The sequence below is a fragment of the Pholis gunnellus genome (assembly GCF_910591455.1).
Source record: "Pholis gunnellus genome assembly, chromosome: 19".
NCBI classification, from domain to species: Eukaryota; Metazoa; Chordata; class Actinopteri; order Perciformes; family Pholidae; genus Pholis; species Pholis gunnellus.
In genome coordinates, this window is record NC_136546.1 from 592443 (window position 1) to 608281 (window position 15839).

A 15839-nucleotide genomic window follows, 5' to 3' on the forward strand; every position below is an offset into this window, starting at 1 on the left:
TACAACACTGACGTGTAGATGATGTCATGTAATTTGAAGAGTAAGAATGATAATTCCACCCTTTTGCTCACATTTTCCTCTTCCACATGTGGACTCCCAGTTCAGCAACAGGGCAGCTCCGATGCCTGACTTACACAACAGACTTTATTACGACACAATAAAATTCCCCAGAAATTCAAAGGCAAGGCAACGTCCCACCCAAGAGCTATTAACCTCTACAGCCTTGCAATAATCCCAATCTTACATTCAATATATCAAACGAAAAACCATAAGTCATAGCAAAACTATAAATAAGTCAGTTTTGCAACACATCTAATCAGTTGGAAACACTCAAAGTTGGATCATTGTAAACACATTTAACGGTCAAATGAAGGTGTATGAAAGCACAGCCTCATCAGAGATTTGATAGAGTTGTGTTAGTTAGATTGGTTCTGCTGACTGCAATGTTGGAAGGGGATGTATGGTATGTATGCCTGTGTTTGTATTCTACTATTACAATCTATCACGTAAAAAGTAGACCCAAACCGTCAGCACCGACAAGATTAATTCCAAGAAAACTTTTAGTTCTCTGGTTTTGAGTATTTGATAGATAAGTGTCAGTTATTAAAGTAAAAAGACTCCTTCACAATCCTTAAATCAATTTGTGTAGTCACAAGGCTTGTGGGGAAAAAAATTACAATTTTACTTGGAGAGTAAAAAGTCAAAATGTAAAGCACAGCGATAGCTGTTTGAGTAGAGATAAACCGGATTCCTCTGTTGAAATATTTACTTCTCTAAAAGTAGAAAGTATGAAAAGTCGGTGGCAAATCTTAATTCATTGCTCAGGAGTGTGCAGTGATATTTCTGGCCTTTTCTGAGTTGTTTTTTTTATCCCCCTAACCTCTGAGGTTTCAGGGGTGACCAGTTTTCCGCTGCAGCTGGTATGAGTGCCGTCTTCCTTTTTGCCATTTTGCTCCTCCTTCTGTTTACCTCATCTATGCTTCTTTCACCTTCGTTCTCGCTCTCATGTGATCTTGTTTCTTCCCTCCTTAAAGCTTCTCCCAAAACCCTCCATAACTCCCGACCATCATACATTTCTCTTAATCCCACCTCTCCCTTTTCCACATTTTTTCAACTCTCATCATTTCTCAGATTCCCCTTCTCCTCAGTCTTCATCTGCTGAAGGCCACTGATGCGATTCCTCGAAAACCTCCGTCAGCCGTTCCACCGTTTGGTGAACCGCACGGCCACGACTGTGGTAAATAGGATATCGACACGAATCAGTTCCATGCTTCTGCTTTCATACTATTTTTAGGATTCTCTCATTCAACAGTCAACTATTAACTTCTGCATGAAACCACTGGCATTGTTCCACGTGTAAATAGCGGAACCATATGTGGCATGAGGCTGTAGAATTACCAAGCACATGGCGACAGGCTCCCTATTCCTCCTTTTTCATTTGCTGTTTGTTTTATAGTGCACGTGCTGACTACAAGAAGGCCCTTCAGGTATACAATCTTCATTTGTCCCTGAGGGAGCACAGATTTAAAGCCACCAAGGGAATTCCTGGATCTAGATGCATTCCTCTGAGATAAGATTGAACTTGTTTAGAAGTTTCTCGAACAAAAAGAATACAACTTGACAGAAGAAATGTATGAAAAGTAGGGTGAGAGATCTACGGTAGAAAGGCGCAAAGCTAAAGGAGGCGCCACTGTGTAGCGAAAGTGCGGTGAAGCACACCCCATAATACTGAATAAAAGGCCAAAGTATCCTAGCAACAAGCACAAGAAGAGGCTGCATGCTCTGCAGTGTCCTCCGTTGCTCCTGGATCTTCAACCTTGCATCTTTCATTTAGAGGTTCTCCTAGTGCTGGGCGGTATACCGGTTTTAATTTCCCGTATGACATGAATTTTTCGCATCGCCGAAACAACTGCTGTCACTCTTCAACAGGCAGCAAATGATATTCTCCGCCGCTATGAGCGCTACGGTCGGAGCTAGTGGTCTTAATTGTATTGAGAGGGACCCCTAGTCATGGTTATAACAACAATTAATAACCTACAACTAACGCTCTTTAACAGGGCAAAACACCACGACAACAGTTTGTGACACAAACAATTGAGTGAAACGAATCCCTCTACTTCCTGTTAGGACACCCTGTTGCACCCTAATAAGGGAAGTTCCATTAAGTGTGCATGCCACTTAACAATGTTAAGGGTTAAGACAGTGCTGGGTTCATAGAGTGCATATCATACGCAGGGCTACGTGCCATGAATTTAAAATAGTGGTGGGCAGACAAACAGCGCTCTTCCAATCCTTTCAGAGGAGAAGCCCTCCTCGGCCGCACTACAACATCAATGGTTTAATCGCCTTACATCTTTTGTTGACTGAGAGGAGAGAATATGTGGGAGATAAACTGTAAAACCAACCTCCTGAAATCCCTCTTGGCTGGCCTTGTTACTCAACTAATATGCTGCCATTGAGATCGAAAGTAGTGATGGGAGCTACAGAAACGGCCACAGGTCCAAGTGGAATCAGTTTGAGTTTTAGACTTACAGAGCGATGACATCTTTGGAAAGTGAGGACATTTTGGAAGGTTCTCACTTTGGGACAGACCTTCAAAGGCCTGTTTGGGAATTCAGACATGGTTTCAAGATTTAAGTTAAAACGAAGTTTAGGTAAGGATTAGGATCGGATATTGTATTGTGATGGTTAAGGGGCAAGGGAATGCATTTTGTCAATGAGGGTCCTCACAAAGATAGAAGTACAAGGTTGTGTGTGAGAGGCGATGCGTGGGTGGGTTCATCGAGTTCACTTATCTGTCTAACATTTGCAGGTATTAGAGCTTATTATAATGTTACAGTGCAGCCTTGCAGCAGCCCGGGATACCATTTTAAAGTTATATCTAACTTAATAACCTTTTGCACTCCGTAACTGACACCTGAAAAAATCTCATGAGCTGTCATGTTGTTTTATAAATACATTTAAGTATGGAATTTGCAACTATTTTGCTTTCAGGTATGAGAGGAGTTTAATGTTTGTCATAATGTGTTTAATTGAAATTGTGTTTTTAGGAAGCCACATTCACTTGAAAGTGTCCACCAGTCTTCCTTCCACTTAGCACTTAATGTATTCATACTAGTTTGTATCACTTATTGTATTCGTATTAGTTTGTTGCACTTATTGTATTCGTTTGTTTCTGCACTGTACGTTTGCTCTGGTTTATGCTCTTAGATGCTAGTGTAAAAAAGGAGATGCACTTATGACTTCTGGTGACTAGTAGTTCTCTTGAATACCAATGTTGAATACACTTATTGTAAGTCGCTTTGGATAAAAGCGTCTGCTAAATGACTGTAATGTAATGTAATGTCTTTGTTGCCTTGCCTCCTGATTCAAAATGTGCTGATGCCAAACTCTCCCAAAAACAGCAGCAGAGGAGCGGAGCAGTGGGAGATCAGAGGAGGCCACAGTGCTGGAGAGGAGAAACGGGCCGACTATAATTGACTGTCAGAAGTGTCATCTCCTCTCAGCGTGTGAGTGAGAGTTTGATATATGCTCTGTGATGCCCCTCTGAAGAGCAATAACCACCTCCATTTGCCTCATCTGACACCTTCAGCTCTATATGGAGAAAGAAACGGCCGTCCTGACAGAAAGCAACTGCAACAGAAACAGCAGAGGGGACTCTTCCCTCCATCCCCCATCGAAGCACCCTCAAACCAAAGTCTCTATATCACCACTTCCTTTCCATCCTCCATCTATCAATCTCTAGAGCCAAGCAGCTGGTGGAGTTAAAGAGGATTAGAGGGAGACCCAGGAACATCTCCAGTTTTTTAGATAATCATGTGGACATTCCTGATGGTTGTTCCACCAACATTAATACCTCCAATACCCTGACATACATGCAAACAGATGAAAGGATCAAATGCATTTGGAGTTGTACCTCTAACTCTCATCCATCAAGGCTGCCAGTCATTGATTTAGCCAGACAAACTCTTTCTGTGAGCCCGCATTTTCCTATGATCACCAGCTTTCCCCTAAGCGCTTTATGATAGTGTGGAATCGAGGGCTCTATCCTTGGCTGAGTTCAAATAAATAGTGACTTACCTTTATAATCTGAGGCCCAGTAAAGTGGGGGTGGTCTTAACACATTTCTGATGGAATTTCAGGAGCCATCAGATTGTCGCAGAGTATTTGTCAAGAGCGGAGCAACTGGGACGCATCCTTTCCGAATACATATTTAATGTGTGAGGGAATATTGATTATGTATTCACTGCAGAAGGTTTTCAAAGCTGGCTTTTGACCTCCCCTATGTGACTCACCCACTTCTCATCTGTCAAATGTCCTCTTTATACAGTTTACCTAATAAAGCACAAGGGAACTGAGTGTTACATTTGTGAAAACATGAAGAGTTATTTATGTGTCTGGTGTGGCTCTAGTGTTTGCTTCGTTAGCGTATCTTGATTCAGATCAACATTGCAGCTCTGAAAAAAGCATTATGGGTTCCCAAAACATCAACAGCACCTTTTAGGCGATTTGAACTAAATGCTAAGCTCAGCATGCTAATATGTTTGGTAGGTAATGTTTATCTTGTTAACTATCTTATATCTTAGTTTAGCATTTAAGCATGCTTACATTTGCTAATCAGCACTCAATACAAATTTGAGGCCGATGGGAATATGATTAGTTTTGCAGGTATTTGGTCATAAACCAAAGTATTTTGAACATTTAATTTCGACCTGATGGCACTATATGAAAAGGGGTCACCCAAGTATTTACAATTCATCTTGAGGGAGACACGAATGTCTGATCCAAATTTCATGGCAATCCATCAAGTAGCTGGAGAGACATTTCACTCAAGACCACAAATGTGAACCTCATGATGGCACTCGATGAAAAGTCAAGGCTTGAGTTAGTAGGGAATCATCATCATTATCTTGGAAGAATGAATGTATGTCTGTGCCAAATATTGTGCCAATCCATCTGGTAGATGTTAAGATATTTAACAGGTTAAGGAAAAATTTGGACATGCTGGCGCTAAATGGAAAGTCAGTGAATCACCAAAGCCAGACAGATTTGTCCTATGGGGACCACAAATGTCTGCACAAAACAAATGTCTGCACAAAAATCCACAGAAACTCAGGAAAGGGTGATACCATTAGTGTGGCCAATAGCAAAGGGAAAGTTTATCTGGTAAAGGCAACATACGGTCCCATTTTTGATCAAAATGACTAGACAAATGACACTTTGTCTTTCATGAACTGTGTATCTGCTTTCTAATTTTGCTACATAAAGAGATACTTTTATGTAAGCCACCCATCAACTCTTCTAAAAGTTCAGAGAGACATATTGGAAACTACTTATTTTCATCGTTAAGTTGACCACACAAGCCTTCAATTTACCTCTCACATGTTCCCTATCCAATTAAGTCTTAATACATTTAGAAAACAAAGAAAGCACACACACACAAAACATCTATCAAGTCCCAATCCCATTTGATTGATCTCTTGTCATCCAAATGTTTCAACACCACCATCCAGGCTCTAAGCAACAAGAACAAATGGGGAGAGAAGTCTGTCTCGAGGCCCATCCCAAACCAAAACAGATACATGTTTTCTGAAGTAACACAGTCCAGCCTTGGCACTTACAACTGGCCTGCAAGAGGAAGTTAGTCTACAGAATAGCAGAGCAATGTTACCTGAAACCATCACAAAACTTCCTGAGGATGGAGCAACAATGTGGAGACTGTACAATTCATTCCAGATGCTTCAGCCGACTCCACATGATCTCATGCCTCTGGAGGGCTCACCACACGTTTCACATTTTTTGCAGGCGCTCCAGTTTTGTCACAACTGTTGCTATGAAGACTAATCAACTGCTTCAATATTTCATTATTGCAAGAGATTCAGCTAAAAGTCAGCTAAAACATTTGCACAGATTCCAAATGAGGAGTTATGTCTCAAATTGAAATCTATTGAGCCATTCCATGTGGGACCCATCTAAAGTGGCCCAGCGCCCGCATTTTAAGCACCAGAAAAAAACTATAACTGTTAAACTGCATGCTGAAGTGAGGAGACAGCACTATCTAAATGCAAGCAAGGTGAAGGCATGTGCTGACACCAGTCTCCAATGTCACAGCAACGAAAAACAAAGAGCTGACAGGCAGAAAACCCAGATGAACGCCTTCTTCCTCCCAGGCCTCTAAAGGAGCTGATGAAGAGGTGTTCTGTCTCGGAGTTGCTGACTTTTGCCAACCTGGGACTGTTCCACTGATGAAGGTCACTGTGTGTGTGGAATAGACAGAATCAAATTGCTGATAGTGAGTTTATGGTGCAATCCCCAGATGGGTTTTTGTCACTGTTCCACCTGAACCCACTCTAGCCAACTCCCCTCGTGTCTCTCGTTTGGATTTGACATATAACACGGATCAATGAGGGTCGTGCCAGAATGCAGTACCACTCATTTAAATCTACTTCAGTCAGTTAAGGACAGGCTGACAATGAGACAGAGGACAAGTAGAACAAGCCCTCTACAAGCTGGAATATACAAGGCAATGAATGCAGGTTAAGATAGGAAGAAAGTCTATGCAGTAATATGGCTAAAGAACCAGATACTGAGAGCTTATAATTATGTTAAACCTTCAGAATTCAAAGGTCTCTTGTGTTTTCAGTTTGCCAGCTGGTGAGTCACTTTGTGACATGTATCATGTCAAGTGTGTGAAGCTCATAGACGCCAATCCTGTGAAATGTCAATTACTTCCAACGTCAGGTATTCTCTCCCAAAACAGAAAGAAAATGTGTTTTCAACAGAGAGGTACAATTATCTGCTTCTTAAAATAACTCATGCTCCATTGATGTTTCCACATCTCATAGTAAAGCCGGTTTACTAATAGTTCATGAGTGAAACCCTGCTTGTCTCTCTTGAGTAGGTTACTTGGAAACAACAACACACACACACACACACACACACACACACACACACACACACACACACACACACACACACACACACACACACACACACACACACACACACACACACACACACACACACACACACACACACACACACACACACACACACACCTCTGCTTCAGTGACTCTGAGGCTAGGCGTGGGCGCCGTCCACTCGCCCCACTGATCATTGCTGTTGCCTAGGCCACAGCCCACTGCCCAACGATCAGAAAAGAAGGACATACATCCTTTAGATCAGTGTAGATGGAGACGCGGAGAGAGATAAGTGGCTGAAATCGGCTTAATCGTTTAAAAAGACAACATACTGTTTGATTGGTATGACACCACATTTATGTCACTGAAAGATGTGAGAGAGGACTACACAAGCATAACTTTTGCATAACATTTCCTGTAAAAGGCACTAGCATCCGATCTTACAGTGAGTCCATGTCTGTGTGTGCGAGGCTCAGGCTGGCTCTATAACCTCATTCTGTCGGCTATGTGCTGTGTTGATGGGAATGAACGGACAGCGGCTCAGACAGCAGCTTTACAGGAATCCAGAGAGAAATGGATGCTGATGGGAAAGACTGGAGAAGTGAGGGAGGACGGGAGGTAAAAGACTCAGAGACAAGCGCTTCCTTTCTGTCCCATCTTCCTGTTCCCTTTTCCATGCAGTAACATTCCTGCTGTGTCATTAAGAGTCTCTCCTCTTAGACCCACTTCCTCTTTTGTTTATCCAGGAATGTGGGACGTCCTGACAGGCTGGCTTTTCATTGACAGTACACAGCTGAGAGTTCCCCTAGTGGCTCTTTCACACAACCTCTCGTCCGTCCGTCCGTCCGTCCGTCCGTCCGTCCGTCCGTTCCATTATCTGTGTTATCAGCTGACCTGGGCCCTATTCCTCGTACGTGGTTGAACTAAGTCGATCAAATGTCCTATTATCCAGCTTAAATTAACTCGATGATTGACATCAGGCTATCTCGGTTCCTCAAAGGCTGATCCGCACTCAAACAGTCTCGTTAATTTGAACCAGACGTCAGTCATCAGGATCGTTGCGCGTGCCCGTCCTACTCCAAAAGGGGGAAGCATCGACCACCGAAACCATGATTTTCTAACAGTACAACGGCAAATAAACTCAAAGAAAGAGCCTCTCTTTACTCCGCTGACGAGCAGGAGATGATCATGAACGCATATGAGGAATTCAAGACCATAATCATGGCGAAATCTAACGCTGCGAGGGCTAGACGAGAAGCATGGCAACATATCGCAGACGTCATTAAATGCGCAAGTGTTGGGAAAATGTATCGGCTCATTTTAAGTGCCTCGTCACCTCAATCAATCAGATGATATTTCTTTAAATGTGCCTGCTGGCAGTAGGCTTAATGGAACGCATCATCCAATGAGATCTATAGCGAAAATAATTATATCAACTCTTTCAGAATAAGTAGATAAAAACAAGCCCAAAGAGTATCTAATTGATACGAATTAACAGATACTTATGAGGATATATGTACTGTATGCACGTATGTATCATGTACTATATATATATATGTGTACTGTGTATATACATGTATGTGTAGATTACATATAGAATAGGAGTTTGAATATGTGTGTGTGAATCTGTGTATGGGTGGATCAGTATGTATGTATTATTCATAATAAGCAGTGAAAATAAATTGTGTGTAATTCTCTCTATTCTTATCATGAGTCCACCTTAATCATGTTCTACAACAATGATATCTATGGTGTACTAATAATACTGTCATATCATTATGAGTGCTTTCAACCATCATGTAGTTCAACCAGCCATCAAGAGGACACGGGAGCAAGTAAAAACTAAGCACAAAAACATTATTCAGAATGGTGAGTCAGTACAATATGTGCCATGGTGATGTAATGAACACATCCATACGTTTCTTAATCGCCAAATAAACTTTATGAACAGCACGGCATGCAGCGGCTTTCCCGATGTTCTCCGCATCACCGACACTGTACAAAAATGTACCACTCGCAAAAAAGCGCGAGGCTGTGATACAGTCCGTGAGACAGTAGATGGCGTGTGGTGTTCAATGTACGGCTCGAGAAAGTCTTTACATAAATGATTCCTTGTCGGCAGAATCGATAGCGCTCGTACAGGAAGTCATCATGATGTGATAACGGATCTTGGCGATCTCGAAGAACTCTCTCCCTATAAAACGCTAATCTGACTAATATCGCTTCCTCATCGATGGATCTCTGAGGAAGGGAGCTGACACTGTTTTCCGGGGGAGTGGCAGCTTATCCAGCGGATCTAGCTCAAGCCTGCTCTGGAGCAGGTTCAGGCTTATGGATGTGTTGCTATGGTGATTTTTCCAAACTTGCTTCGAGGAACCGAAAAGCCTCACTTATGTAATCTCATCCTGGAAATTATCCAGCTCCACGTACGAGGAATAGGGCCCTGGCCTCCACAGACAGACAGACAGGTGCGCACACACACAGGTGACCACACTCCCACCAGCGGATGTGTTGACGATGCAACAGTCGCCCCCCCCCCCCCCCCCCCAAAGCTGTAAACCTCGGGGACACACTGTTTAAGGTTCCTTTCCTATAAGACAGGTCTATACCTTGTTCTTTTATTAAACAAACTAAACAGCCTTATGTTATTTATCATATTTACACGAAGGCATGTCATTTCTGTGGTCGCACGTTTACAAGTGTCCTCTGCTCTCTGTATCGCGCACGGCGGAGTTCCGCCCCGATGCGCGCGCGCGCGCGCACACACACACGCGCACACGAGCACACTCCCACCAGCGGACGGAGAGCGCGCGTCGGAAAATATGTTGCGTCAACCAGCTGAAAAGCAGACAACAATATCTGCGTTCATAAAAAGAAATGTTCCGATGTTTAGTGCAATGTACAGTTCAAATAATTGTTCAGTTGTTATATTGACTGTTGTCATTAAAAGACACACATGAACACCGTGATTCCTTTAAGTGTTTGTGTCCGCCCCCCCCCAAAAAAAGCTGTAAACCTAGGGGAAACACTGTGATATGTCTTTGGGTGTAATTTGCAAACCACAAAACTTAACACTAAAGCATACTGTTCATCAGCATTTTCCTTTGTAACAGTAGCTTTGTAAAAGGGCCACAATCTACATGTTTAAACATGACCAAATGCAATCCTATTCATTTTCATAATTATAATAATCCTAGAGCTGTAACTTCAGTTTAGTCACCAACAGTAGCTGTTGTTTTTTTCTCTTTTCTTGGAGTTGTTGCCCTTCATGAGAAAAGTACGTACATTTGGGTGAGGTTACTAAAGACAAGTCAGCTTCCTGGAGCACAGAAACATCCTATTCCTGCTTAGATGCCTTTTCAAGCCTCACAGAAACGCTACACAATGACTTGAAACCACAGCCGAGAGGAAAACACCATTGTGTTGTTGATCCTCCAGTTTCATTTGAAACCAGAATGGAGCTCACACAGAGACGCCAGGACCCACTTTCTGTTGATCGATTGTTTACTTGAGGAAAACACAGGAGAGCCTGAAAGCAAGTGATTCTTTGAAGCAAGTAAAATAGCTATTAAGATTTTGCAGTTATTTAAAAAAGGGCTTTTTTTAATCTATTTTGACCCCAATAGATATTTTAAATCAAGACACTCTAAAGAAAGGAACGTAACAGTCTGATTATTAAAGCTTATTGATAATTCACAGCAGAGGGAAAATGACCAAATGCTTCAGTCACACATGTGAAAACCAAGGCTCTGCTTAGTTTCACGCGCACACACACGCGCACACACACACGCACGCGCACACGCACACACTTTACAGGGTGACTCAACAGAGTGCCTAACATACAAATGCATTGCTTGTCTTCTGTGAAACAACATCTAAATCAATGCACTGTGCTTAATCTCCAGTGAATCACTAACCTATCTGACTGGTTTCAGAGACTGACACACTCATGGTAATGAGGCCTGGAAAGTATTCAGGAATACTGACTACTTGGTGACTACTCTTGGGGCTAGCTGGTGGACTGATGTAGCTGGGGAGCTAACAGCTAACACACCAGCCAGCCCGACTCCCCCCAAAAACTCTTTAAAGGGGAGAAAAAAAAGGAAGAGACCTTAGGGAGGGAAGTAGGCTACATGCATACGTCTTTTTCAAATAAACATCTGTCTTCACAGGAAAGTCTGTTTTTCATTCATTTTACTTAAGTTAGGTAAGGAGAAGATCGTCGTTGGGGTTATAATAACCACAGAAGTACTCAAGTTACGTGACAAAAGCATCAATGTTGACTTCAAGTTTCACACGATGAACCAACAGCGCTCTCCTGGCTGAAAGATGGCTGCTTGTTGGACCCATCCACCTCAGCAGTCTTTATACTTCCTCTTTCAAGATTACGTGGAACATACGAAAACATTTTGTGGGATAGCTGTGCAATACTTTTCGGTAAGTTAATGCTATGAATGCTGGATGACACATCGGGACATACCAGCGATAGCCAATCACAACAGCTCCCTGAGCTTTTTACTATTTTCTCTGTACTGTGCCGTTTACTCCCCCTTGACGTTTTGTTCTCAGGGTTGAGCATCACTTTGTTCAATAATTGATACTCCAATAGTGGACGGTTAATTAAAAAATGGATGGTGCGACGCGGCTAATAAGCCGATTGCTTCTTCCATTTTGGACTCGGCAGCTTTTCATTGCCTAAAGCCTCAGACTAGGTACCGGTCACACGCTCATGGTTCCATTCATACTACCATTGAGTGTCCACGTAGGGCTGGCGTTCCAGTCGGTAGCAGAAGGCACCATAAAGACAAATGATGTAAATGTGTATAACGGAGGATCTCTTCACATAACCTCTCTTCAAAACAAGCATCATTTGCTTCTTCTTCTTGGCTAAACCAGCAAGAGGTGCATACGCCACCAACCGGACTGGAGCGTGGAGCGAAACTGGACCATGTGCAGTCGGCGGGCATGTGATGTGTACAGTCCGCGAGGGCTTGCATGTGGACGGACCCTCACACGAAAAGCATGAACCGGCCTTTAAAATGTTGGCCAAATGTCAGAGGTCAAAGTTCACCAAAGTCGAGCTCAAGGTGAATAGATCCATACAGATATACAAGCGAATCTACTGATTGTGGAGATAACATTGGAATAGTCTCTATTAAAAGGTGGTCTGACCAAGTTTTGGTAGAAAGGAGGTAGGAGAGGCCCTGTAAACGTCTCAGTAATGAAGGCGTTCCGTCTCCAGCAGTGACATGAAGGTTGACCTGATTTAACATCTCACTGGTCTCTGGCGAAACAAACACACACCAGGTTAGGTGGTTGTCAACACACAAAAAAAAAATTCAATTACGCAGACAGCAGGATGTCTCTGAAAACCAACCTCCTCTGAGCTCAATATAACCTCCAAACAGTCCCCCACCACACCACCCTCAGCCAACCCCTTACAGCCGTTCAGCCACTCCCCCATCACCACCAAGATCCATTGGGGGCCTTTTGCTGGGCCCCCTTTCATACACTTCTCTCCCAGTGCCTCTTTTGGCTCTAAAGAGACAGACTGCTAGATTTGAATTTGCCAAAAATATGATTTTTTTTTTTTAGAATTGCCAGAAAATATATGAAACACAAGCCTCTAGCTCAACCAACTGGTCTGTTATACTCTTGGGACACCAAACACATTCACCATCCTCCTCCTCTTCCTCTTCCCGTCTGTGTGTGTCTGGCAAACGGACAGATGCTGTTCATTTAGCACTTGAGCGGCAATCATCAAGCTTGTCTCCTAAATGCCCAGGAGGAGACACCGTATTAAAGCCACACTGCAGACCTCACACTGCAGCCGGATCTGACCTCACAACATTGTCACTCAGATGTAAAGCAGACAATTGAGTAGATCTGTGCTGAGGAAGACTTTTCTTACTAGTCAGACCTGTAGGAGCTAGTGTCGGCCTGCGAGCAACTAAATTCCTGTCCAAGCAAACACTTCTAGGTACAGTCATCCAACTTATGTAATAGCAGATTAGGATCAATGTAGTATTGCTTCGTTGTCATTTGTATTGATTGATATCTTGCTATTATGTAAAAGCCGAAAAGACTTGCGATGCCTAGCTGTGTTTAGGACCAGATAGCATCAATCTCATTCCCAATGCATTGGTTTTAACTATGAAATAACGGACCTGTCAAGGGAAGCGGATCTTTCCCTTGCTAGCCTGCAGTTGTGTGTGTGTGGGTATTTGTATCTGTGCATTATTGTCAGTGTGAGCACCCAGAGCCAGAGCCAGAGCCTCAGGGGCACACAATGTCACAGGCATCAGGACAAACAGCAGCTTAGAGAGGTGCTGGGCTGCTGCAGACACAATATTCATGTTACATAATAACAGCCAAACACCGCCCCAAAATGTCAGTGTTTCCGGATTAAGGGCTGCCTCAGCTCTCACTAGTGCTCATTTCCATCCTTCACAGTTCTCTCAGTCTCTCTCTCGATGTTCGTGAATGTCCGATGGATAACATGTGACCGATGTGATCATTGAAGCTGCTTGCTTTGACCTCATATAGGCTGCTGCTGCCCCGTCCTTGTAAATCGGGATCAAAATGATAACAATAAAGTTTATACTGGGTGGAGGATTTTTTTCCTCTCATGAAACAGAATTTATTTCCCTTGCCAAACAGACCGTGGCGAGTTATCAGCCCATGTGCTAGCTAAACGAGGCTTAGTGTCTTCCTGTTCCATCAGGGAATTTTCATCCCAGCTCGAAGCTTTCAGCCGTGTATTTAGGTCTTAACACAGGGACATTGATTTCTGGTCCCACGCCATGCATTTCAAAGCAGACATGAATGCTCTTCCACAACCAAAAGGCAACAATGATAATCAGCGAAAGACCCCGAAAAAAGTCTATTTGCTTGAGTCCCCCTTCTAAAAGCTATTAAGATCAGTCCTTTTCCTTAAAGACCACAAGGGCAGTGACCTAAATCAGTACAGATTCAAATGATGGGGTAGCATGAGACTGAAAAGGCCACTTAAGGATACTGCGTGTGTGTACTGTGTGTGTATATGTGTGTCATAATCACCCTAATCAAGACATTACAGTGAGGTTAAGCCAAGACCCCCCATGTTAATCCTTTTACAGTGATTTTGATCAGCATATGTTGTCAGTGCAATCACATCCTAACTGTATTATATACGAGTAGAAACCAAGAAGAGGAATAGAGCTGCAATACTCCATACATGTCTTTTGAGAGCTCAATCACACAGAAGTAGAAGAAAGCAACAATTCCAAAAGGTCTCAAAAGAGCAACACATTGTGTATCTTATGTGGAGCTCTTGGCATTTCACCAATGTTTAATGTCAGGCCTGACTGGTTGGCGTCTAGTGGGCCTGTGTTAAGTCTCCCTGCAGGTCACTATGACAGGTTGTGTGTTTCCACATGTGGGGGGAGTGTGTGTACTCACCATTAAGTCCATTGGGGATGCTCCTGTGATGGTGCGGTGCTGACAGGTCATCCATGGACCTCCTCATGGTGGTGGCCAACTTACTGTTCTCTGAGGTGGGCTTGTGCATGTGGTTGTGGTGGTCGGGGCTACCAGCACTACCTGCGCTGGACGTGCTACTCCCGTCCCCAACATCCCTGACCGTGCCCGTGCCACCGTTCAGGTTGGTTAAACTGGACTGACTGTCTATGGAGCTCCTGGACCCCGCTCCGTTCCTCTCCTCATCCAGCATGAGGATGATCTCCTTCAGCTCAGAGTTCTCCCTCAGCACGGTGTCCTGGTTGGCCTCCAGCTCCTTCAGCTTCATCATGTATGTGCCCACCTCCTTCCACATGGCACTGGCAGTGTAACGGCCAAAGCGTTGCCACTCGCGGGACAACTTCTTGCCCTTCTGTCGGTCGTCGTCCAGGAAGCAGCAGAGCTCCCGGAGCTCATGGTTGTCGTCTTGCAGCTTCTGGTTGATCTCCTTCAGGCTGCGGATTTCGTGCAGGTGCATCTGCAGCCGCCGATTGATGTCTTTCATCATGTTGCCATGCTCGATCATCAAGTTCATTTTCTCGCTGTCCACCCTCCTTATTCTCCGCACCAGCTCCTCTTTGCTGCACCGCAGCGTCTCCTCGTCCGTTAGCTGGCTCACTTCTTCCTTCGCTCCCTCGGACGGGTTTTTAGCCATGACTGTCTTAGCTGCGAGTCTCAGTTCGTGTGAACGGTGTCCTGAAAATAACTGTCAAATCTAATTTAACCAAGCTTGAGCTGCGGGACTATATTCAAATAAGAGTACATTGTCCAAAATAGTTAAGTGTCGTTATGCCCTCCTCTTCAACAGGCCGATAATGAAAAAGAAAATATAAATATGATGCTATGGCAACCCGTGCATGAACTGAAGGTCCTCACCTATCTTTTGACGGAAAAGCCTTGATGTATTTCGGAAACAAATGCTGGTACTCACATTCCGTCAATAACGGAAGCTCAGGATTTTAAATCGATTACCGGGGATTTTCAATCAGGTCCTGGTCCCGTCAGCACAACACACCGCGTCCCATCGCAATTTGCGCCGCCTCTTCTGGATATCGCTCCATTCAAACGATGATTAACAGAAACCTAACAAATTAATAATTCACTGTTAGCTAAACCCTAACTTGAGCTAAAAGGTGAAACGTTGCGTAAACAAAATGTTGAATGCCCGCGCTGCTCTCTTGAACGCGTTATAGCTCGGACAAGCCTCTTTACCGAGGCGGTGTGCTGGTGGACGGAGGATTCAAGCCTTTCCACTCAGTCAGCTTGGAATTAGCAGCGGACCCCCTCCTTCTTGTGCAAATACTCGGGTTTGAAATCATTGAAGAGGATTCCGGCCAAGACGGCCAATCAAGACGTGGGAGAGGAGCGGGCAGCAGGTAGATGAGCTCACGAGGCTCAGCCCTCTTAAAGGGACAGTACGAC

General features: G+C 43.8%; 1 protein-coding gene across 1 annotated transcript in view; it reads right to left on the reverse strand.

Moving 5' to 3' along the window:
* The window catches only part of ccdc85cb (coiled-coil domain containing 85C, b), a 43867-nt gene extending 28182 nt beyond the window's left edge, over window positions 1-15685 (reverse strand). Inside the window, exon 1 of the mRNA XM_079179825.1 lies at window positions 14361-15685. Coding sequence (XP_079035951.1) covers window positions 14361-15072 — 712 coding nt within the window. The 5' untranslated portion in view covers window positions 15073-15685. The remainder of the gene's footprint in view (window positions 1-14360) is intronic.
* Between the last annotated feature and the right edge of the window lie 154 nt (window positions 15686-15839).